The following is a 25,666-nucleotide window of genomic DNA, read 5'->3' on the forward strand; positions in this document are numbered from 1 at the left end:
TTTTGATTTCAAATTTAACTAATGTGCAACCACTTGTATTTGCTTTACCTAAATGGGTAACTTCTCCCGGAAAGGACAAAATAAGCATTTCAAGATTCAAACAAACATTATTTTTTTAATAAAGTACTTTATTAATTCAAACTCAAATCAGTTTTCAATTTACAAATATATAAATAAAATTATCTCCTGCTATTTACAAAATGTACAAAAATAGTTCATTAATTGGCTCGATGCAAAACTGGTTTTGAATTCATCTCAATTAGATTAAACTACAAATATTAAACAAACAGTGTTTTACGCGCCAACAAACTTGCCAAAACCTACCACATTAATTTTAAACTCAAGTCTTTTTATCACTAGAAGTAGAAGTAGAGGCAGTACTGCTCTAAGGAAATTAGAAGGAAACAATTCGTCAGCATACAAGGGCCCAATTTCATGGCTCTGCTCACCATAAGCAAAGAATCAGCGCTTACGAAAGCCGGGAATTCTGTGCTTAGCTCAAGCCTATTCCACGGGTTAGCAGGGAATTTGTGCTTTTGCTCAACGTTACTAAAAAATCCTTGCTTACACAGCTGGCGCAGAAATTCAGCGCTTGCATAGTAAGCTGAAATGGTGATCGTTAGCACAGAATTTAGCGGTAAGTAGAGCCATAAAATTGGGCCCCGTAAGGCTCAATAACTGCAATTGCGTAAACCGTAATATTATTTCACATCTTGTGCAATAACACTCTTTGTGCAAACCTAGAAATATTTATTTGTCTATGTTGGCTTAAATTTGTTCTTCAACCTGTGGGCTTACAAAGCCGCTATCCTGTTGCAGCATGTGGCTAAACTTGTCACTAGATCTTGTAAGAGGCACATTGGTTCTGAGGTTCATTTTAGAAGGCAAAGTAGACGTAGTTTCAACTTTCCTAGATTTATAAGGTCTCAATACTGCCTCGTTGGTGTGACTTTTATAGTTATAATCTTTCCCCTGGGAAGCACAATCAAACCTGACGACCTTATCGAGCGAGATGTCGTCGTGCGGAATGTCTTGGATGTTAAGACTTGCTGGTAGGTCATTATAGATTGTATCAAGGGAGGCAGTAGATGTATCGGTAGGCTTGTAGGGTCCTGGAGAGGGGATCTGTGTGTGCCGGGTAGACTGAGGTATTGGTTTCAGAATACTCGTAGGCATGGACGCCAGCATTGCAGCCGTTCTCTCAGATGGTGGTGGGACCCTCAACGGCCCTTTCTTAGAGTCGGCGTTTCTCTTAAAAGTCGAGATTGGTTTCACAAAAGGGCTGTTTGGTGAAGAAATTAAATCATCACTGAGAATGCACTGCTTCTCATTTTGTCTGGAGCGTGTGGTTATATTGGAGCTCACTTTAGATGTAGAAGTGCTATAAGTGTGCTGTCTTGATCTTGGTGATGCAGTGGCTGAAGTTTCAGGGGAACTTTCTTGTGATTTTGTACCCAACTTGTGCTTCATGGAATGGCTGGTTATATTTCGTTCAGTCATCCTAGATGGTCCGTTGAGTAATTTTAAGTGCCCTCTGTTGGTAGTGCTGGTAGAGTTTTCTGGGGAGCTTTCTTGTGAGCTTTCTTGCGATTTAAGACTTACTCTGCTGAGTGGAATTTTTGTAAACGACTGACCACCAGAGTGGGTTCTGCTTTCTATTTGTGCCTTCTTGGAGCTACCGACTGAATGGCTTGGTGAAGACTCCCTGGATCGTGCTGTTACAGAGTCGTAAGATGAAGAGGTAGTTGACATCGAGCTACCAGATGATTTGTGGTAGAGGTGGGAAGGCAGACGCTCTGGTTTAGGGTTGAACTCTCTTGGTTGAATAGGTAGCTTGCCAAGAGAGATCCCAGTCTCCATACCCTCCCAGGATATCCCTGATGAGGAAGCACCAAGATCGATTGAGGATTTACGGCTGTCGGAAGCGGAGTTATCACGTGGAGTAGACTGTCCCATTCTAGAGCTGTCTTTATTAGAGCTGTTTTGAGATATGCTTGATTTGTCATCAGGCTGGGTACAGAAGTCATGGGTACCTCTAAACCCTGTTGAGGTATGATTGGGAACAGAATTAGGTCGTCTTCCTTCAATACGTGGTCCCTTCCTACTGCTTATTGGATCAATGTTTCCTTGTTCATCAACACTACTGCTATCATGGCTTCTCTTACCCTCGCTTGGTCTTGTAGTTAGAGACGTCATGTTCTGACCTGATGTAATTGGGCGTGGGCTTCTCATTGTTAACTCATCAGGCTGAAGATCCAGGGCTTTGGCCATTGCGGCTAGTTTACTTGCTGTAGACTGTGTTTTGGTGTGATTCCTATATAAAAAGGTTAAAAGAGTTGTTAGGCAAAAAGACCAGGGGCCGATTTCACAAAGCGATAAATTTTCAGTATCACCATCGTGGTTTGTATTGTGAAATCACTATATACTATTTACTTGTAGTAACGATCAATCTTAGATCAATTTCATAGCGCCGCTTATTGGTTAAGTGCTAACTACAGCAAAAAATGTGCTTAAGGGCATGCCAATTAAGGGTATGGTAAAACGGCATCACACATAGACCGTTTCTGCGTGTTTTCATTGATCAATGTCCATGACGTCTACTGTATGGCAAAATATTTTGCATAACACAAAGAAATCGCATGTACAATGAAGCACTCAGCGTTCTCCGGGTTCTATTTCTATGGGTCCAGTTAAGTTCAGTACTGAACAATCAAGATAGAAACCTACCTTGGATTCTGACTATCCTCCTCAAGGAATTGCTGTAGACATTGAAGGTAATATCTGCGTAGTTTCTTTGTGGTTGCGTGTCTTTCCTTCATGACTTCTGTGTGGACAGTACACCTGAAGTTTTCTCTCATGTCTTCCATTCGTTTGATCACATCCACTGTAAACAAAAACAAAGCACAAGTCTTTATTTGTTACCATTTTGTGGAAAAACACACCCAAAAGTAGGAGAAAACTACAAACCCTAAAATCAAGTAGTGCACAGTTGTCAGGAATATGTCTTCCTAAAAATAAATATATTTAGGGTAAACGAAGCACAATTTACAAGAGCAGGATTTGAACTCAATTTCCCTGGCTTCACAGAAAGGAATCGAAAATCGAATCCCACCCGAGTAACATGCCTGTGATATTTTTTCACAGGACTCGGGAAAGTACTGAGTATACAGTGCTAACACACATCTATGTACGGGTAAAAACCAAAATTAATATTATTTATCCCCGATGCAAATTTAACATCTATTATATCGTTGCGGTATCCGCTGCCAAAACATAATAATAATAATAATAATGGAAATTTATATAGCGCCTATCCATGTAAACATGCTCCTGGGCGCTGAACATAGGATTCGAACTGCCTCTAGCTGCCGGGCAACCTCGGTAGTCTAGTTGGTAAGACACTGCTCTAGAATTGCAAGGGTCGTGGGTTCGAATCCCACCCGAGTAACATGCCTGTGATATTTTTTTCACAGGACTCGGGAAATTACTGAGTATACAGTGCTAACACACATCGGTGTACGGGTAAAACCAAAAAATTAATACAAAAATAATTAGTTCGTAACCATTATTTGTGACTGAGAAGGGCAGTTACTTGAAAGCAAATTGTTTACCTTTGATCTTCTTGACTGTTGTTATGTAATGAGTTTTCAGTTCCTGCATTACATCTGCAGACACCCAGTCATTGTTATTCGTCTGTGGACCACAGTAAAGACATTTTAAACGGATGAGTCATTTAGGTAAATAAATAAATAAATGCATATAATTTGCCCGTACCCACTTAAGACTGGTTCATACTTTTATGAATGCGATACCAATTTTGACGTCACGAATTCACAACAACTAGTTTGCATCAGCTGACTTGTGCTGAACTGAAAACAGGGCTGTGAAGTTCGCTGTGAAAACAGGGCTGTAAAGTTAAATTATGTATAGCATTCGCAGGATATATGAACCCGCTTTACTGTATTAAATCATTCCAATCTCCCTCCTCCATGTTAAGGGAGACTCAAAACAACGCCATGTAAATATTAGGTAAATGGCCCAGACAGTATAAAATCCATCAAAACCAATTGGTGAGGATTGGGGGATTGAGCCCGGTTCAAACTTCCTGCGAGGCAAATTTTCACGTCACAGGGCTGTCTACGCAGCGAATATCAGGAGTTGACCACAACACAGGAGTTGACCACAAGTCCACTCTTGCGAGTTTATTTTGTGACGCCAAAATTGTTGTATCACATTCGCAAGAAGTATGCAATTTGCAATGAACCATGCTTTAAAGTTTTGAATTTCTTGTAGTGACCTTACCTGTGAAGTTGAATCCGTAAGCTGTTTCTGATCACATCTTCCCTGTCTGATTATAATCAACTCCTCTTCGTGTCTCTTGCTCATCTTCTCCATCTTAGCCTCCAGCTCCTCCACGACAGCCTCCTTGGCTCCTTTCAGTCGACTCTGAAGCTTCTCAAGGTCCCTCCTCAAGTTATACTCTGTCTGTTTCATCTCCCGATCGGCATCTTGAAGCTGCTCCTTCAGAGACTCAATCTCCTTCTCCATTTTCTGCTTAGAGAGGACTTGCTTCTTGCGGTGGCGATCTCCTTGTTTCAGACTGGATTGTAGCTGGGAGGTTGCATCTTTCAGTTGCTCCTGGAGGTCTTCTCGTTCTTGGAGCCAGATCCGCTCTTTGCGTTCCAGGATCTCATCACAAGTTTTCCTGAGCTCTGCATCACAATTCTGTTTTTCAAAAAAGATTGCATTGGAGAACATTTTAGAAAGTCACAAGTTTGTTTACTTTAGAGAAATCTTTTACATGTATAAATTTGGGAATCAATGTGTGGTGAAGAGGTTTTAAACTAGTGGTTTAAACCCGCCGAGGCCTGGTTCTTGATTATTTTACCGAGACGAAGTGGAGGTAAATTATCAAGAACCAGGCCTCGGCGGGTTTAAACCACTAGCTGAAAACCGATTCAACACACTTTTATTCCCATTCATAAATACATTTTCGGTCCAAAAACATCAACACTTTTTGGTCAAAAAGTAAAATAAATGCAAAAATTATAATTGTTCAATGATTTCTTTCAACACAACACCCCTCCAGCTATGAAATGGTAAGGCCCTCGGTTAAACAACTCCTTATAAGGAGATTGCTGTGCGCATCGCGCGTATTGTGGCACAACTGTTCCAGCTGTTGCTCTCGACCAATAGGAATGAAGAAACCGTCTTATAAGCACAGGTGCAAGCTCGCGTTTCACGCCCATGTTTTAACACTTTTTACTGGTGTTATATCATCAGTTCAAACACGCCCATGTGATGCCCTCTCGACCAATCAGAATGGATAAACTGTCAAAGATATTTATGGATAAACCTTTCAAACAATATTAATCTTGAAGACACGCTACATTCCTCTAAAACTTAATACTTAGGCTCTTCTGATGACAATGAATGTCTAAGTTAATAGTAATACTAATAAGCCATTCTTATTAAGCGCTTTATCACTCCCAACCCAATGGGCGTCTTAAAGCACAAATTTTTTTCTGCAAGGTATGAGGAGCTACGTTTTGAAGTATGAGACCTATTACTTTACATAGCACCTTGTAATGGTATACAAGGTGCTGTGGTGCACGAAGCAGCCAGTCGAACCACGAACACAGGGAAACCCCTTCTCTTTACGATAATTGCACTGGGTTCTTTTCAATGCATTACACAACACACAAGACCTACATCTATGCGTCCCAGGTAAAGAATAACAATTAACATCCTAGAATTTACATGTGCAAGCGTCTTGGCCTAGCGGTTAAGAGCACCAGTTTCAAACTCCGCTGTTTTTGATCAGCAGAGTGTGGGTTCGAGTCCCTGTCATGACACTTGTGTCCTTAAGCAAGACACTTAACCATTGCTTTGTCCTTCGGATGGGACGTAAAGCCGTAGGTCCAGTGTGTTGTGTAACGCGCGTAAAAGAACCCAGTGCACTTATCGCAAAGAGAAGGGGTTCGCCACAGTGTTCCTGGCTGTGGCTGCACAGTTGCACCTTTTGAACCCTTAAAAGGTGCTACAAGATTGGGTCCCTGAATTCGTAACTTAAATGACCTCTCTTTCTGTAAAAATGTCTACTAAGTCCCTTGTGTACCTTGTTGGTAGATACGTGCGCTATATAAGATTATTATTAATATTGTTACTACATTGATACTAACTTGAGACCATTGCTCCCTCGCTGCAGTCACAGCTTCCTCTAGTCCTCTCTCTAGCTCCTTCTCATACTTGCTTCTTAACTCTTCTTGGTCCGCCTCTGCTTCAGCGTGAAGACATTCTAGTGCTTTCTTATGGGCTTCTTCCATCTCATGCTTTCTCTAAATCAATGCAAACATGGTAGCCGAAAGTTTGGATGAGCATAAGAAAAACCATCAATTCATATTTCAAAGGGTAACTTTATTCAATAGATCAGGGATAAAGGATATTCATTTTGGTTTTACCATTATATACTCATGTGCGTAAGCACTGTATACTCAATGTGAAAACAATCACAGGCATATTACTCGGTGGGATTGGAACCCATGACCTTTACAATTCTAGCGCAGTGTCATACCAACTAGACCACTGAGATTGCCTGGTAGCTAGAGACGGTTCGCATCCTATGTTCAAGCAGTGGGTACGCAACAATTTAACAGATGTTAAATTTGCATCGGGGATAAAGAATATTTATTTAGTTTTTTACTCATAAGCACCGATGTGTGTTAGCACTGTATACCCAGTACTTACCTGAGTTCTGTGACAAAAATCACTGGCATATAACTCAGGTGATTTAAGTTCACACAAAGTAGAATTAATGATATCAAACACATTCAACCCTGATCATAAAGAGCACTGTTATAAAGAGGCTCTACTTGCAAATATTCCATTCTGAAGTCTCATATCTCAAATCTGCTTTGTGTCTCTTTGTTGTACTCTTACAACTGCGTTCCTGTTATAAGAAGGTATTTGGCCAGTCCCAGCAACCAAGTTATAACAAGGATCAACTGTACTCACATTTTGTTCCCTGCGTCCCTACCTACTTACTGAAAACCATGACCACAATGTTTGAACCTGTAGGCTTTCTTTCAAAAAAATCCCTCATGGTTTATATTGATATCGGAAACAAACAGTCGCATCCCCTTAAGGTGATCCCCTGGCTGCTGCTTTCCAGGTTGTATCTGATTTAGGATAGATCCCTGGCTACACGGCAGTTAACGGTTGTATGGCTTCTGACTGGCACCCCCGAACAAAGAAATTTACAAAATAGGGACACCGCCAACATAGGGCTAGATAGCTCAGTTGGTAGAGCGCCGACACGTTAATCCAGAGGTCGTTGGTTCGTATCCCACTCTAGTCAATTCCTTGTTCAACCCCCCCCCCCCCCAAAAAAAACCCAAGAAGGTTTGGTATTGTTCTTAGTTTAGATGTAGAGAAATAAGAGTTGGTGCGGTATCTGACCTGATGCCACTCTTCCTGAGAGTCTTGTACTGCCTTGTTGACCACCTCTTGCTGTGTCTTTAACATCTCATCCAGCTTGGTCTGCCACTCTCTAGATGTTTGGGCCAAATTCTCCATCTAGTAAATCAGTTAATAATAATAACAATCAAATTTTATACAGCGCTTGATCAGAACCATAAGGGTGAATCGAAGCACTTCTGGCGTTATTACCCCTGGTCACTGGGCCATATATTTCATTCCTTAAACCATCTCAGCTCCCTGGAGAGTATACAGCCAGTGCTGCGAGTATCCACGCTCCAAGCTAATCATTCACATAAACCATCTCTGCCCTCATGGGTACCCATTTTACTATGGGTGGAGAACAGCTTATGGTTAAGTCTAGATCAGATGTCTACAATCGTCGCTCACAGAGCTTGGCTACCGAGACCTACAGACAAGAACATCCACAACCACATTAGGCGGAAATCTTATCCAGAACCACTCTTGGGTCAACACTCATATGCTGAATGATGCTATTAAAGGAACACGTTGGCTTGGATCGGGCGAGTTGGTCTTTGAAAATCGTTTGAAATCGTTTGTTATGAAATGCAAACGGTTGATAGATAATTTGAAAGTAGAATATAATGATCCACACAAAAATGCCTCGAAATCGCGAAGAAACACGGTCGGCCACTTTGTGGAGTCATACATGTAGTTTCGACTCCAAAAAATGGGCGAGCGTGTTAGTCCACCGCGTAAAAGGAAAAAACAAGCAATTTTGAGTGATACTTGTGTAGATCATTATATTCTACTTTTAAAATATCTTTCCAACCATAATGTGTTTCATAAAAACGGTTTCAAACGCTTTTCAAAGACCAACTCGTCCGATCTAAGGCAACGTGTTCCTTTAATGAAACTAATAATCTCACCTTTGCATTCTCCGCTTTAGATCTTGAGACTTTCATGGCTTCTTCTAAGGCTTCATGATGTTCTCTCTCAAGACGATTCTTGGCTTCTTGTAAGGCACATAGTTTCTCCGCTTCCATTTCCTGTTTCAATCTCTGCTTTCCTTTCTCCATAAGTTCCTGTAGGCTAGTGATGTGAGAGAGGTGCTTGGCCTCTAGAGTCTGGGTGATCTCTGCTACTCTCTGATGGTACAAACAATGATTGATTGTCAATGGGTCTGGAAACTGTGACCTCTAATATACCACACTGGTGCTCAACATTATAACAATAATAACAATATAATATTAATATAATAATAATTTGGGGGCTAATCATCCTTAATTGCAGCTAAGAGCTGAATTACGAAGGACGCGGCTACAACGTGTTCGAGAAGCAGGCATGAAAGGGCGCATTCAGCAGAGAACCAACTCACAACTCAACTCACATATGGCCTTGGTGAGAGGCGAGCGCTTTATGCACACGCCAACCATGCTACCCATGGTTGACATCTTCAGAAAAAGATTTTAACATGTCATCATGTTGTGCTCCATCAACTGAGTTGGCAACTTATGCACCTGAAACATGAAGTAGGTACTCATGTCTGAGTCATGACCGAGTAGTTAAGAGCACTGGACTCAATCTCTGGTGTTTCTCATAAGCAGAGTGTGGGTTTGAGTCTTGGTCTTGGCACTTGGATCCTTTAGCAAGTCACTTAACTATAACTGCTTCTCTTCACCTTGTGATAAATGGGTACCTGTGAGGGCAGAGATGGTTCTTGTGATTGATTTAGCTCGGTGCGCTACATATATTAGCAGCACAGGCTGTTTACTCTCCAGGGAGCGGAGATGGCTTCAGGAATGAAATCAATGGCCCAGTGACCAGTCGGTATTAATGTTGGAGTGCCATGAGTGCCACATGAAAAGCTGCTATATAAAAAGCCACTGTTATTAATATGTACATATTTTAGTCTGGTGCCACCAAGCATACCTAAAAGTCTATTGCTCAATATACAGAGCAAAGTCTGGTCCCACATAGTGTCTCAAGAGTCTGTCATTGTGTTATAGAGACCTAAGTCAGTGGATATACTTTGTGTAATTTGCCAATGGATGCTCTTAAAACCCTTAAAGGAAATGTCCCAACCTCCTCTTGTGAGGCACATGGCATGAAGTGGCATGAACTGAATCATGTCTTACCCTTGATATTTCCTTCTCTCCATGCTCTTGCATCCATTCTTGTTTGACTGTCTCACTATGACCTCTCTCATCACTCCAGCTACGTCTTGTTGATGATACAGCATCCACCATCCTCTGGTCTGCATCTTAAAAAACACAAACCCAACCAAAGATTCATTTAATCCACATTCAAAAATACCCATGACAGTGTTGCTTTTCCGACTGGTAGAAAGCATTTCATGTGGGTGTGTTTAAACGGCTGATAAAGACATTACCTAGAGCTGTTTAAAACCGACTGGCTTCACGTGTTGGTTATGCAAGCTCATGTATGCCAAGTAACTTCTGCGAAACGCAATATTTAGTATCAGTAAAACAGCAAGTAATCTATTTGTACAGACGCGAATACACAACCCAACGCAAACCAAACAAAATTTTTAATTACAAAACAAAAAAATGATCAACTTCAAAAATTCACTAAAGAGTCAGATTGTCCTATATTGGCTATAGTTATCATTTGTTTTTGCTTTTGAAAAAAAAAGCCATTTATGCATGTGAATAAAAGAGTAGTGACGCGTTCCTTTACCAACATTATTTTTAAACGGTGTGAGTTTTATGTAAATCTGTGGACGTTCGTGTTTCGTAAAACAAAAGGTATCTAAATGCTTTAAAGGGGGATGCATATTTGTTTGTCAAATAAAATATAAACAACAAGGGAAACTGACTAGGTAAAGAAACAACACTCCAACGGGGCATCGTGGTCGAGCGGATAAGAGCACCGAATTCAAGCTCTCGTGATTCTGTTCAGTGGAGTTTGGGTTCGAATCCCAGTCGTGACACTTGTGTCCTTGAGCAAAACATTGCACTATTATTGCTTCTCTCCAGCCAGGGATAAATGGGTTCCTGTGAGGGCAGGGTTGGTTCTTGTGATCGATTAGCCTTGATTGCGCTACATTTTGGCAGCAGGCTGTACACTCCCCAGGGAGCTGAGATGGTTTAAGGAATGATTTAAGGCCCAGTGACCAGGGGTAAGAATGTTGAAGCGCCATGAGTGTCACTGCGTGACGGACCTGAGCGCTATATAAGAAGCCACTATTATTATTACTATGATTATGATTATGATTATGATTATTATTATGATTATGATTATGATTATGATTATGATTATGATTATGATTATGATTATGATTATGATTATGATTATTATTATTATTATTATTGTTATTATTATTATTATTATTATTATTATTATTATTATTATTATTATTATTATTATTATTATTATTATTATTATTATTATTATTATTTATTATTATTATTATTATTATTATTATTATTATTATTATTATTATTATTATTATTATTATTATTATCATCAGTAGTGCTGGATACAGGAGTTAGATGTGTGTACTATACCTTCATCTGTCCACTGTTCTCTAGTCATCTCAATAGCTTGTTTCACTTTCTCTTTAGTGTTTGCCTCTGCCTCAATCATCCATTCTGTCTTGGCATTAGAGAGAGATGTCTTAATTGCCCGAGCCTTGTCTACATCATGATCTCTCTGCAGCTCCTTGATGCGGTTATCCAGGTATTCCTGATGCTTCTTTTCTAATTCTTCTTTTGCTGTTGGAGAGAAAGTAAGTTAATGAGAACATCTTAAAACTTCAAAACAAGAAAAAAAGGATACAGTGGTATCCATGGCCCAATGTAAAGCCCTGTTCATACTTCCTGCGAATGAGAGCGAATTCTGATGACGCCATAATCAGTAGTCGGTACGCACTCCCTTTTCAATTGTGGCGAAATTCACTTCGCATGAAGAATTCGCAGGATGTATGAACTAGGCTTTAAAATTGAAAATTTGTTTCTTTAACAACTCAGAAAATCAAGTTTCATGCTTTACGTTTACAAGCTATGAACACATCAGTTCCTCATACTTGGCTTCATTACCTTGAGACCCGATTTTGATAGAAGTCTTCAAAATTCCAACTTGCTAAACCAATCACAGCCGGTACACAATGATTAATTGGCAGCATATTGCACCACAGCACCTTTACATGGTGCTTTTTAAAGAAATTGGTCGCATACTTCAAAACGGTAGCTCCACAATAACATGCAGGAGAAAATACTGAATTTTGAAACGCCACTAAGTGATGGATATGGGCGCTATATAGGAAGCCACAATTATTATTATTGCAGTCCTAGTTTTTCAACTTATTCTAGTTGGCAAAAGCTGTCTATGAAAAGGGAATTTGTATACTCGGAGAGTCTTCTAAGTGGACTGTGAATGTTACAGCAACTTGTAATGCTAGACATTACATTCACCTTTTGTAATTCTCTTTTCCAGCTCAGCTTCCATCTTGACTTGCCATTCTGCATCAGCAGCTGTGAGGGCGCTCTTCATTGCATCTTTACGTACCGTCTCACTCCACTCCACCTTGGCTAAGGCAACCTAGTAGTACCCAGAGAACATTTACGCATCAAGGCTGGTCCTTACAATATTCAATGTTGTATTCTTGTATATCTGTGTACTTAAGTCTAAATGAAGTATATATCTGTGTACACAAGTCTAAATGATGGTTAAAACTGTCCTACCAAAAGAACAAGGTGATTCTGATATATTCTGATAATCGGTTTTGCTCAAGAACGAAAATACCACAACCAGTGAATCTATAGGGGTCAAACCACATTTTGTATAGGAGTCAGTCAACTGTTTTCTAAAGCTATTTAGGAAATCACACATTTAGAAACTAAAAAATGTAACAATAATGTAATGCAAATAATACCTTTGGTTATTGGAACCGTTTGAGCCCTTTAATCCTATTTAGATGTTGATGTGTTCAATAAGACTGCCGAAAATCCGGCGGGAAAAATATCCACGCAAGATTTCCTACCTGTTCTTCAACCAGTAGTTGATTGTCCACTTCAATCTCCTTTCTCCAGGTGTTCTTGGCTGTGACCATTGCTGCACGGTGACTACTCTCAAGAGATTCATGAAGCTCCTTTAAGGCTGCATCATGCTGGAGCTGCCACTCAGTCTTAGCCTGTGGGTCGGTAAGAAGATATTGTTATATGGTCACAGTTTGTAGCTTTAAACCTGTAGCCAGCGCGTGTGTTTGCTCAGCCGTATCTTCCTTTCTTAAATCCCCACCTGTGTGCTTTGATAATGGGGCACTTATTTCCTTCAAGACGTGGTCATGCTTGTGAAAATATACGGTATAAAAGGTACTGCATGCCATAGCACCCCTCTTTCGATTCTGGGAAGCTCTGGATGGGATGCTGACCGGTGCAAACCTCGGGGATGTGATGTTCACTGCTTCTACCGTGGGGTCTAACGCCGCTACTGACCGGTCGAATGGGCATAGTACTGAGGGTCTTGGACTACCAAAACTGTGATGTTCTACGTACTACAGAAGGCTACCTACCGGTGGTGAGCGCCGGACTCCCCGTTCCCTTTGTCAGTTGCTGGTTTTCCCTTTCTTAAATTCTCAGTTTGGTAATGCCATTGTTTTATTAGTCTGCCGTGTGTACCGACTTACGGGATTTAGCCTTGTGAGTTGGTCGTACGTAACAATACAGTCACAAAATTAGCTTTTATGACAAGTCTCTCTACTATACAACTGATAAGCTGGAGCACTTACAAGCACCTACCAATAGCAATTTTATGATGACCTGGGGATGGTTGTTAATCGGACACGCAACTAGGCACGACACTCCTCTCTGAATACTCCTGGACAAGAATACCCAACCTACAGAACCCTATCGTAGAGGTGGAGCACTTATGCGCACCTACCAACAGCAGCTCTCTGATGACCGGGGGATGGTTGTTAATCGGACACGCAACTAGGCATGACACTCCTCTCTCAATACTCCTGGACAAGAACACCCAACCTACAGAACCCTATCGTACAGGTGCAGCACTTATGCGCACCTACCAACAGCAACTCTCTGATGACCTGGGGATGGTTGGTATTGGATTGAACCAGCTTCACCCAGCCACTCAACTTGCCGAACAATGGAAAAAAACGAACAAAATCAAAACCAACAAAATGTAGCCACTGAGCAACGCCTGTGCTCTGTACGCGTACAGGCTTCACCATCATAATGATGATCTCTACAATATGGCTCATCAATCATGATCACATCTACTTCTTGTCATTTCATACCTGTATTTTTGAAACCCACTTCTCACACTTTGTTTTCATTGATAATTTTTTGTATGAGATATCGTCTAACATCACAAGGCCGGAGGAACACTTCAAGGTGAGGGCTACACTTAAATGATTAGGACTGTCGACCCAAATCAGCTGTCACCAGGGACACATTGCCACCTACTCATGGGGCTGAAACAGGGACTCCTTCACAATCCATAAGGATGAAGGCATGGGTGTCATCCACTAGGAGCCACCTACTCATGGGGCTGAAACAGCGCTACCCCCTTCACAATCCATAAGGATGAAGGCATGGGTGTCATCCACTAGGAGCCACCTACTCATGGGGCTGAAACAGGGACTCCTTCACAATCCATAAGGATGTAGGCATGGGTATCATCCACTAGGGGTTGGTAGAGCATAATGCACTACCTTCCCAACTTATGGAAAAACATAACCCTTGACCTATGCAATTACCTAAATGTCACTATCTGTTCAGGTAGCATTAAAACAAAGACAGGAGAGTGTTTCAAGAAATCATAGTCATGACACTTGTGTGCTTAAGCAAGACACTTTACCATTGCTTAGTCCTTTGGATGGGCTTAACAAGCAGTTGGTCCCATGTGTTGTGTGACACATGTAAAAGAACCCAGTGCACTTATGGAAAAGAGAAGGGGTTCGTCCCGGTGTTCCTAGCTGTGGCCTTATAAGGTGCTACATAAATGGGTCTCAAAATTCATAATTTCAATACTTTCAAAACTTTCTGTATAAGCGCGTTGAGTACCTTGTTGGTAGATAAGTGCGCTATATAAGACTTTGATAACGAGGGAGATTCAATGTCTTAATACTATGAATGCAATAATCTTACCTGATCCAGTTGTTTTGTGGCCTCAGCTTTGAGTTTTTCAGTCACTGCGTCTTGAATCTTATTCTTTTCTTCACATACATCAATGTAGAGTCCCTTCACGTCCACCAGCTCTGTCTGAGCTTGCTCTAAATCAGCCCTGAATCAAGTAAGATCAACAAGACTTATTCAAAAGTTGTCAACTCTAAAAGAACTTCTCTTTAAAAGTGGGCAAAGATTGTAAGAAATAGAAAAGGTCGGAAACTGAATTTGACTGAAAAGTTAGGAGTTCATCAAAATTAATTTTATTTCAATGTGCACGATATGTAAATGTCTTCATAGCAGCATTTCAAAAATTGAAGACAAATTTTTCATAAAAGTGTCAGAAAAATGTCATCCCCATACGAGGGGACATTGGAGATACAAATCTTATTTAGACATAATGGAAGCATATTGAGTAAAGCTGTCTGGTACCTGAGCTCCTGTATCTGATGTTGGTGTGCTTCTTTAAGCATGTCCCTCTCAGATTGAAGCTCGGTCACCATCTGTTCTCTCAGATTCCTGGAGGAGTCCTCATGTAGCTGTAGACATGTCCTCTGAACTCTAAAGAGATATTTCACAAACCAAAAGATGCTTTGAAAATATAGCAAGAATAAGCGGAATCTGTCAGTCGCTTTTCCTTATATTTAAGATTTTACAGTGTCCTGAAATAGATAGTTATTACAATTTGAATTTTGACTGAATTTATGAATTATTCAATATTTCCACGCAAGACATAAATCAATTTAAATTTGTTATCGAGTTTAGGAAGAAGCATTTGAAGGATGAAAGACAAATTTAGGACTACTTAAAAGATGGGAACCTAAGACAAATCAATAACAGCACTGCGCACTTATATTAAAAATAGAAGTCCAAATACACTAAAAAACACTTGTGTAAATGTCCAAGTTGTATATTAACTCACATGCATTAAACATACTACGATTGCAGTTTGGCATGTCAAGTAAGTGGTGGAATGGTGTCTGAGTGACATCAATAGTGACATCATTTAACATTATTAGTATTATGGAAATTCAACAAAAAAACAAAGCTTTAAAGAGCAGCTAAACCGATGAAAAAATAAATGAATATGAATTATATCAAATCATGACTCGTGTGTTTGAGGTGTACAAATGATCTTTAATTGTTAAAGACACTGGACGCCTTTGGGAATTGTCAAAGACCAGTCCTCTCACTTGGTATATCTTAACATATGCAAAAAATAACATACCTGTGAAAATTTGAACTCAATTGGTCGTCGAAGTTGTGAGATAATTATGGAAGAAAACAATCCTTGTCACACGAAGTTGTGTGCTTTCATGCTTGATTTATATTCAAATATTTTTCTGAGAAGTTACTTCTTTCTCAAAAACTTTGTTACATCAGAGGGAGACATTTCTCACAATGTTTTATACTATCAACAGCTCTCCATTGCTTATTACCAAGTAAGTTTTTATGCTATCAATTATTTTGAGTAATTATCAATTAGTGTCCAGTGCCTTTAACCACATTATGTCAAATCTTACCTATCCAAGTCAATTTTCTTATCTTTATCCCAGTCAGCCACCATCTCAGCCATCTGCCTCTTCAGGTCAGAGTTCAGCTCCTTGAGATGCTTGACCTCTGACCTAAGCTCTTCCAACACCGCTGCATTGCTCTCCTTTTCAGATTGAAGTTGATTTATCTGCTCGAGGAGGTCTTTGGATGATTCAGCAGACATTGAGGACTGAGAGTTGTCGGACAGGGATTTGGACGTCTGAAGTTGAGCTTCTAGAACCTTCAATCTCACCTACGAGTACGAAATGAATCTTATCCATAATTGAAAAACCAAGGCACTGCAAAACCCAAGATTGTAAGGTTAAGCAGAATGCTTTTGTAACCTAACCTAAGGACAAACAAACAAACAAACAACCGGGGAAACGTAACAGGACAAAGGACAAAGAAAGCAGACAAGACAATACGAGACAATGCCAACACAACTTACTAGTTACACCTTATTAGTTTATGAACAGGAGTCAAGGAACTGAGCTCTTAGGTTTTTAACAAACACAGATAGAGAGGGTGAAGATTTACGAGAATCATTTAAACTATTCCAGTGTGAGATACACATCTACATATCAGTTCAGGGCTCCAGAAAACCCATGGCACCCACAGCAATTGCCGTGGTGCCCTTTTGCAAAGTTCCAACACTAAATTAAAATTTTCTTCATGAAAGTGCCCCTCAGCAGAGAAAATTTAATGTGCCCCACCCATCAAAGATCAAACAAAATTCCAGCTATGCCTGTCAGTTACTTTCTCCAATGACGGGGGCCACAGTTAAGATGTCACTACAGTATGTTGTGTGCTGCTATCACATTTGTAAAATTGAACGGAATTATAGGCTATGGCATAAAAAAAAATGCCAGTGACAATACCTTTTTAAACGATACTTATTCTAATTACAGAGCATGCACAGAGAGTTCTAGTCTTTATAAGGAATTTAAAACCGGTTTTCTGTCAGACTCGGCCACTGACAAAAGCAGTATCCCGACGCCAGAATTTGAGCATCCGGGTATCGGGCAATAGGTTTTGTCAACCCTTGCTTAGTAAAATGAATTATGAAGTATATTTAAAATCTTCAAGTTGTACACTGGGGTATTTTTGTTTACCTCCGTGTCCTTGCCAGTAGTCTTTGACTCTAGTACTTTGTTCCTCATCGTCTCTATATCAGCCTTTGATGCTTTGAGATCACTCTGTAGTTTAGCAACCTGACTTCTCTTGGTACGATTACTCTGTAAAGATCGTTCTAGCTCTTTCCTTAAGCCCCTGACTAGATCATCTGGAGTCATGTTGGAGCCTGGGTCTGTGGATGGCCTGAGGGAAGTCATTAGAGAGAAACAAAATTTTTGTAAAACTAAACACAGAACAAATTTTGTATTTCTTACAATAAGTCCCATTTAAACGCTCATTTAGTTTCTTTATTCCCAAAGACAAATAACCATCTAATATAGTTTGTATTTGTTCATCTTTGATCAGCAACTGTAGTCATTAACAGTTTAACATATAAACAGAATAATAATTTTAGATTACATCAACTGTTGTATACTGTATGTATAATTTGTTGTTCATATAAAGTCTACCATATATAAAAGGATCTGTAAGCTAAGACCAAGGTTGGCTTTATCTTAGTTGATAATTATACGTAGATTTTAATAGATGTTAAGTTTGCATAGAGATAAAGAACATTCATTTTGGTGTTACCCAATACACTGTATATTCAGTACTTGGGGAGGTAGTGCTTTCTGCTCTACCGGCCAGGCTTCCAATTGATGATACCCAAGCCTACATTCGTATGGACTGTGAAAGGGGTAACCCTGTTTCAGCCCTAGGAGTAGGTGGCAACGGCCTCTGGACAGTATAATTGTAGCCCACACCTTGAAGTGGCCTTCAGGCCTTGTGTGTCAGGCGACTTGCATAAAAAACAAAAACGTTTTCGTTCTCGATATTGGGGCCTGTGTGACTGGGCCTTAAGGCTATTGCAAGTATGAGCCAAAAACTTTTGTACCTTTGGATTTGTGGCGTTTTCCAATCAGACTTGGCTAGATTCCTTACGGCAAATGACTTGGCATTCTGTGTAGATTCTGGTGACTTGGCAGACATTACACCTAACTCCATGGCAGACTCATACATCTGAAGCTGCTCCTTCAGTTCAGACAACTCCTCCTTTATACCAGAGATAAATTAAGCATCAAAATAACACGCAGACAAGATTTCTGTTTAGACTAATAGAGAACTGGAGTAAGAGACATCATAAGGACAATAAAACAAGCTAAATCTAGATGGGTTGGGGTCGATTTCACAAAGAGTTTCCCTCAAAATCCAGACAAGATTTCTGTTTAGACTAATAGAGAACTGGAGTAAGAGACATCATAAGGACAATAAAACAAGCTAAATCTAGATGGGTTGGGGTCGATTTCACAAAGAGTTTCCCTCAAAATCCACCGGGATTTTCTATTTTATGGCCGATTCTGACATCAAAAACGGAGGTGTCTGGAAACTGGACTGCTTGCCTGTATAGTGTGTATACTGCTACGTTGTTTTCCGAGCTGTGAAAAAGAAGGGCGTTATTTGTGTGTACACACGGGACCTGCAGTGCAAGGAGGGGTGCTTTGTTTTTTGTTCAGTGGAGTCGCTTGTGCTTGGGCATTGTAAATGCATTTGTAGGTATCGGAGGTGAGCATTTTCTGTAATAGAAAGGACTTGTCGTGTATGGGTAAAAAACAAAAATTAACAAGCTTAATATAGATGGACTGGGTCGATTTCACAAAGAGTTTAGGACTTTTTCTAACCTACGACTAGTCCTAGGAGATATTAAAAAAAGTACAGCTAGTCCTAAGTTAGGACGAGTAACTCATCCTTACTCAAGATAAGACTAGTCTTAACTTCTTCTTAAATCCACCCCTGGACATAAAGCGCGACGAAATGACAACAGATGGACAACAGGAATAATTGATTGGCAACCAAGGTCAGGGAAAAGGAAAAAGAGGTAGACAGAGAAGATGGAGAGATGCCATCAGGGTATTATGTAGGAACAACATGGACCAGGGCCCAATTTCATAGAGCTGCTAAGCACAAAAATTTGCTACGCATGAAATTTCTTCCTTGATAACAGGATTACCAACCAAATTTCATGTGATTTTCAGGATAAGCAAACAACAGCTGATTACTAGTAACAAGCAATATGCAACAAATAGAAATTTTGTTGGTAATCCTGTTTTTATCAAGAAAGAAATTTCATGCTAAGCAAATTGTTGTGCTTAGCAGCTCTATGAAATTGGGCCCAGAACTGCAAGAAATATAGAAAATGGCGTCTACATGAGGCTACATCCTACACTGGATGAACACAGCCTCAATGATGGTGGTGATAATGATGATGATTATATATTAATATAGACGAGTAATTGCTGCACACTGCACTGTCAGAATGCTCACAACAGAAGACTTTGTACATGAAATTATGGAAAAATCAATGTATTTTTTACTGTTTACGAAAATAAGGTGTCTTGCTCGATGATTTAGTAGATTTCCCAAACTGGAGAGCTTTTGCATCAATGAATATTTATGATCTCCACACAGTAAGTCCAGGTTCTCTGTTTGAAACTGTAACACAAGAAAATAAAGCAAAGTAACTTTTCCAACCTGTAATGCTGCCGTCATGTTTTCACTGAAGCTACGTGCTGCTTCAACTTGCTGGAGCTGCACACGTAGGAGGTTGATCTCTTGAAGGGATCCTGTGTCAACCGTAAAAGGAAATCAAACAGATGAAAACAAGTGTTAGTACCATTAGCCTTCAGTGGAAGCCAAAAACATTTTAGCATTTTTGAAGGTTTGAAAGTAAAAATGTATAATGCTGCCACCAACTTTGTCTTGCTCCCCGCACTATAATGCATACTGATTTGTGTTATACCAAAAGGGGATCTGAATATTTTAGGCTTTCAGCGTCACTTCGGTCACGCTGATGAGAAGCAAAACCCCTCTCCTTTGTGTAAAAATAATCTGGACATTTTTAATGCGTTCTTACTCGATGGTATCACAACTCCCTTAAAAAAACGATGTTTATTCTTTACACATACATGGAACATAGGAGAGGGTTTTTGTTACAGAGAATATTACATGACAGAAGGATGTAGGCAAGGGTATCATCCACTAGGAGCTTGACTGGTATAGCAGAATTCACTACCTCCAAAACTTTTTACGAGGCAATTATGGTTAAGTATCTCTTGCTCAATGGCACAAGTGTCATAACCGGGATTCGAACCCACACTCTGCTGCTGACAACACCAGAGCTTGGGTCTGGAGCATTAGACTGGTCAGCCATGACACGCCACACGAGTCTGGTGTACTATACTGCTTGGCCCTGACAAGCTACCCAAGTCTGGTGCACTAGATCGCTTGGCCACGACAAGCTACCCAAGTCTGGTGCATTAGAACGCTTGGCCACGACAAGCTACCCAAGTCTGGTGCACTAGATCACTTGGCCACAACAAGCTACCCAAGTCTGGTGCACTAGATCGCTTGGCCATGACAAGCTACCCAAGTCTGGTGCACTAGATAGCTTGGCCACGACAAGCTACCCAAGTCTGGTGCACTAGATCACTTGGCCACGACAAGCTACCCAAGTCTGGTGCACTAGATAGCTTGGCCACGACAAGCTACCCAAGTCTGGTGCACTAGATCACTTGGCCACGACAAGCTACCCAAGTCTGGTGCACTAGATCGCTTGGCCATGACAAGCTACCCAAGTCTGGTGCACTAGATAGCTTGGCCACGACAAGCTACCCAAGTCTGGTGCACTAGATCACTTGGCCACGACAAGCTACCCAAGTCTGGTGCACTAGATAGCTTGGCCACGACAAGCTACCCAAGTCTGGTGCACTAGATCACTTGGCCGAGACAAGGTACCCAAGTCTGGTGCACTAGATTACTTGGCCATGACAAGCTACCGAAGTCTGGTGCACTAGATCGCTTGGCCATGACAAGCTACCCAAGTCTGGTGCACTAGATAGCTTGGCCACGACAAGCTACCCAAGTCTGGTGCACTAGATCGCTTGGTTACGACAAGCTACCCAAGTCTTGTGCACTAGATCGCTTGGCCATGAAAAGCTACCCAAGTCTGGTGCACTAGATAGCTTGGCCACGACAAGCTACCCTAGTCTGGTGCACTAGATCGCTTGGTTACGACAAGCTACCCAAGTCTGGTGCACTAGATAGCTTGGCCACGACAAGCTACCCAAGTCTGGTGCACTAAACTGCCTGGCCACGACAAGCTACCCAAGTCTGGTGCACTAAACTGCCTGGCCACGACAAGCTACCCAAGTCTGGTGCACTAGATCGCTTGGTTACGACAAGCTATCCAAGTCTGGTGCACTAGATCGCTTGGTTACGACAAGCTATTCAAGTCTGGTGCACTAGATCGCTTGGTTACGACAAGCTATTCAAGTCTGGTGCACTAGATTGCTTGGTTACGACAAGCTATCCAAGTCTGGTGCACTAGATCGCTTGGTTACGACAAGCTATCCAAGTCTGGTCCACTAGATCGCTTGGTTACGACAAGCTATCCAAGTCTGGTGCACTAGATCGCTTGGTTACGACAAGCTATCCAAGTCTGGTGCACTAGATCGCTTGACCAGAATGGGCTACGGGAGTCTGGTGCACTAGACCGTTTGGCCAAGACACTCCACTCAGGGCCAAAACAAAAAACAACAAACCCCTTTTCTTCCTACCTGTCTCCAGTAAATCTCTGCATTGTTTCTGGCTTTGTTGTAGTTGATTTGTCAATGTGTTGATGGTGTTACCCTGTTCAAGTCTCTGCTGCTCAGCTGACTTGGTAACACTAGACAGCTTGTGATGAAGACTAGCAACCTCATTATTCTATGCATTCAAATAAGAGCGATCAAAACATTTTATCCTTGTCTCATTATGCTGATATACACTATACAACATAAAGTTAAGTTGAGTATACAAGCATTTATTTTGCAGTCAGTATTCGGCTGGTTATTGATTCAAATGCTCCAGATGTATTTTATGAAACAAACCTCCAGCAGTTTCATGACAAACCACTCTTCCAAGAAGATGGAAATAACAGGTAACTTGTTTTCATTAATAGTATTATTAAGATAGTGGAAACTATCTCTTTATCATGCTGCCTCCATCTTGGTCATGTTTCTTGTATTGAATAACAATAATGAATGCAAATGAATTTTGCAAATAGGAACCAGACTATTTTGTTCTTCCAGCCTCGGTTTGGTTACATTGATATCATTTGGAAAAACTGAAGATGGCTGCACCATGATAAAGGTCTAGGACTGCACTATTTGGTTTGGATGGATACAGACAAATTTACCCAAATCTAGTGTGTAGCATTGTGTCTGCCATGTCTCAAAAATGCTTATTACATGCTCATGATCAGCAAGATATTTTGTAACATTAACTCTTCCAAAATGTGGCAAAAATTCTCATGCACCCAGGTCCCAATTTTTATAAAGCTGTTAAGCAGAAAAATACTACTTGGGAAGTTTCTTTGAGTTGTAATTTGGTGTGGTAACCTGATTCTGCTAAGCAATACTATTCTGTGTTACGCAAAGTTTTTGTGCTTACAGGCTTTATGAAATTGGGCCAAGGAGAAGAAGTAAACCCCTTCAACTAAAAACAACACTGATGATGACTCCTCCGCTTTAAAAAAATTATTTTTGTTATTATTATTTTGTCGCCAGACACACAAGGCCTGAAGGCCACGTCAAGGTGTGGACAACAATTATTTGTTTCCAGAGGGTGGTTGCCACCTACTCCTAGGGCTGGAACAGGGTTACCCCTTTTTACAGTACATATGGATGTAGGCTAGGGTATCATCAATCGGAAGCCTGGCCGGTAGAGCACAAAGCACTACCTCCCCAAGTGTCAAGATCCGGGATTCGTACCCACACTCTGCTGATCAAACACCAGAGCTTGAATCCAGTGCTCTTAACCGCTTGTTCTTGACACGCCGCTTGTTTTTCAGATAAGGAACTAACCTTATCTTCTAAGGTCCCTTGACTACTGTCCACCTTCTCCTTGAGTCTCGTTAACTCCTGCTCGTATCGTTGCTGAAAGTTCTTCAGTAGTCCGTCCTGCTGCTCTCTAGCCTTGGCTAGAGGTTGTGATCGTTGTAGCTCAATCAGCTGGCCGGACAAGCTTTCTATAGCAGCCTCCGTTGATTGAAGCTTCTCCTCTACCTGTGATATACATGTATGAAATCTGGAAAGTCAGTTTCAGTTATGGGGTATTCATAAATACCTCAGATAGTTTATCTATTCCTATTGGTGGAGAGCACGTCATGTGGGTGTTTACAAACCATTGTTTATGACCAGTAAAAAGTGTTGAAACATGCGTGGTCGAGAGCAACGGCTGAAACAGTTGTGCCACATCACGCTTTACGCGTGACGTGCACATCAATCCCTTATAAGGAGTTGTTTACCCGAGGGCGGCGGAGGGCTTTACCATTTCATAGCTGGAGGGTTGTTGTGTTGTCAATTTTTTTCAACTTGAAAAAAATCATTTAACAATTATAATTTTTGCATTTATTTTACTTTTTGACCGAAAAGGTATTTATGAATGGGAATCAAAGTGTGTTGAATCGGTTTTCAACTAGTGATTTAAACCCGCCGAGGCCTGGTTCTTGATAATTTACCTCAAATTCATCTCGGTAAAATTATCAAGAACCAGGCCTCGTTGGGATTAAACCACTAGTTGAAAACCTCTTCACCACACATTGATTCCCTTATTAAAAATATCCTTGATAAATCCTTCTAACAAGCATTTACTTAGTTTGTAGGTGAGGCAAGCAGGAAGTAGATATACTACCACCACCAATTTAGTCAACTGGGGCTCCCATTAACGGGGCAAGAAATTTCCTGCCGAATAATGGTTTTGAATTCTGCAGTAGGGTTGCTGATTAGTCAAACCACCCATGCAGAGTGCTATTTTGGGTTACATGGTATTGTAATTTGTATATGATTTAATGCACATGATTTGAGATGGTAAAAACACCATCAAGACCTTTGGCTCTTATACAATGAGCATTTTCACATAAAATATGCTATTTACAATCATGCATGCGTACACTTTTGGTTAGCAAATATAGTTGTGCATTAGGCAGTCGTACAGTTGAGTGTGCGTCATGCCATAATCAGTCCCATGCAAAATTGAAATCATGACTTTGGGAATATTTATTTTGAGTCTGACCTGATGTTTGGCAGCATTGAGAGCTTGTATCTGTACATGAGCTGACTGAAGCTGCCCTTTGAGCTCATTGGTTTCTTGTTGTGATGCAATCAATAGCTCCTGACAGTGCTCATAACTGGCATTCACTCCCGCCTTCTCTCCTTCAATCAAGACAAATACAAAGAACATGTTGGCTTTCCTTTATGAAATTTGTTGTTAAAGAAAAAAATGGGTAAAAACCCCAAAATAATATATTCTTTATCTGCGATATAACATCTATTATATTGTTGCGGTACCCACTGTCAATACATAGGATTCGCATTGCCTCTAGCTACCGTGCAGTCTCGGTAGTCTAGTTGGTAAGACACTACTATAGAACTGCAAGGGTCGAGGGTTCAAACCCCACTCGAGTGAATATGCCTGTGATATTTTGTTCACAGGACTCGGGAAAGTATTGAGTATTCGGTGCTAACACACATCAGTGTATGGGTAAAACAAAAAATTTATAAAAACAAAGTTTGGTTTAAAGAATAGCACCATTTGTACGTATTAATTTGCTCTACATGTAGTGCACAGCCACAGTCATGGGGCTTGCAAGAATGACCCCGTGAGAGGAAGGGGGTAACGGCAGCTTGAAGAACAACTCGAGGCCTCCATAGAATACAACAGTGAGAGGATAGCAGAACTCGAAAAAGCAAAAGATATTTTAGAGGATACTGTAGACCTGCTCAAAACAAATCTCTTTGCTGTCCAGACCTAGCTAGCACAACAGCAGGCTGAAATCAACGAGCAAGAACGCTTCTCCAGGCATATTAACTTCAGAATACTTTGTATGGAAGAATATGCTGATGAGAAATGCATGGAGGTAGTCAGAGCCATCCTGGTGAAAAAGTTTGATTTTGAAGCTGAGCCCCTGATAGACAAGCCCACCGAGACGGCAGAGGAAAGAACAGGAAGCTAACAAAACAGCAGGCTGAAATCAACGAGCAAAAATGCTTCTCCAGGCGTAATAACTTCAGAATACTTGGTTTGGAAGAATCTGCTGATGAGAAATGCATGGAGGTAGTCAGAGCCATCCTGGTGAAAGGTTTGATTTTGAAGCTGAGCCCCTGATAGATTGAAAACAACGCGACATGCTCGTCAAGATGTTGTCCTACCAAAGCAAAGTAAAAGTGATGAAATCTCAATGCACCGCCTTAAAGATTCACCTATGTACGTACTGGATGACCTCAAGGCAGCTGATGGCAAGGATAAGCTCAAGTGGAAAGCTGAGGTGAAAAATCTATACGACCAAGGGACCAAGCTGAGGTTCTTCATCGGGAAATGGCGACAAAGAGCAGTGGCCG

At 40.8% G+C, this 25,666-nt stretch overlaps 1 protein-coding gene across 2 annotated transcripts in view; it reads right to left on the reverse strand.

The window, feature by feature from the left end:
• Nucleotides 1-25: 25 nt before the first annotated feature.
• Nucleotides 26-25,666, reverse strand: part of LOC139937613 (centrosomal protein of 152 kDa-like) — a 45,080-nt gene continuing 19,439 nt past the window's right edge. For both annotated transcript variants that reach the window (XM_071932834.1, XM_071932835.1), the window contains 20 exons: nucleotides 24,342-24,481; nucleotides 23,132-23,332; nucleotides 21,845-21,992; nucleotides 19,761-19,852; nucleotides 18,127-18,284; nucleotides 17,231-17,435; nucleotides 16,109-16,371; nucleotides 15,018-15,146; nucleotides 14,568-14,703; nucleotides 12,443-12,592; nucleotides 11,874-12,000; nucleotides 10,968-11,174; nucleotides 9,576-9,700; nucleotides 8,367-8,585; nucleotides 7,459-7,575; nucleotides 6,183-6,338; nucleotides 4,303-4,725; nucleotides 3,612-3,693; nucleotides 2,728-2,884; nucleotides 26-2,314 (listed from right to left, as the gene is read on the reverse strand). In XM_071932834.1, the coding sequence (XP_071788935.1) occupies nucleotides 769-2,314; nucleotides 2,728-2,884; nucleotides 3,612-3,693; nucleotides 4,303-4,725; nucleotides 6,183-6,338; nucleotides 7,459-7,575; nucleotides 8,367-8,585; nucleotides 9,576-9,700; nucleotides 10,968-11,174; nucleotides 11,874-12,000; nucleotides 12,443-12,592; nucleotides 14,568-14,703; nucleotides 15,018-15,146; nucleotides 16,109-16,371; nucleotides 17,231-17,435; nucleotides 18,127-18,284; nucleotides 19,761-19,852; nucleotides 21,845-21,992; nucleotides 23,132-23,332; nucleotides 24,342-24,481 (4,781 nt within the window). In that variant the 3' untranslated portion in view covers nucleotides 26-768. The remainder of the gene's footprint in view (nucleotides 2,315-2,727; nucleotides 2,885-3,611; nucleotides 3,694-4,302; nucleotides 4,726-6,182; nucleotides 6,339-7,458; nucleotides 7,576-8,366; nucleotides 8,586-9,575; nucleotides 9,701-10,967; nucleotides 11,175-11,873; nucleotides 12,001-12,442; nucleotides 12,593-14,567; nucleotides 14,704-15,017; nucleotides 15,147-16,108; nucleotides 16,372-17,230; nucleotides 17,436-18,126; nucleotides 18,285-19,760; nucleotides 19,853-21,844; nucleotides 21,993-23,131; nucleotides 23,333-24,341; nucleotides 24,482-25,666) is intronic.

Source organism: Asterias amurensis, chromosome 5 (genome assembly GCF_032118995.1).
Source record: "Asterias amurensis chromosome 5, ASM3211899v1".
NCBI classification, from domain to species: Eukaryota; Metazoa; Echinodermata; class Asteroidea; order Forcipulatida; family Asteriidae; genus Asterias; species Asterias amurensis.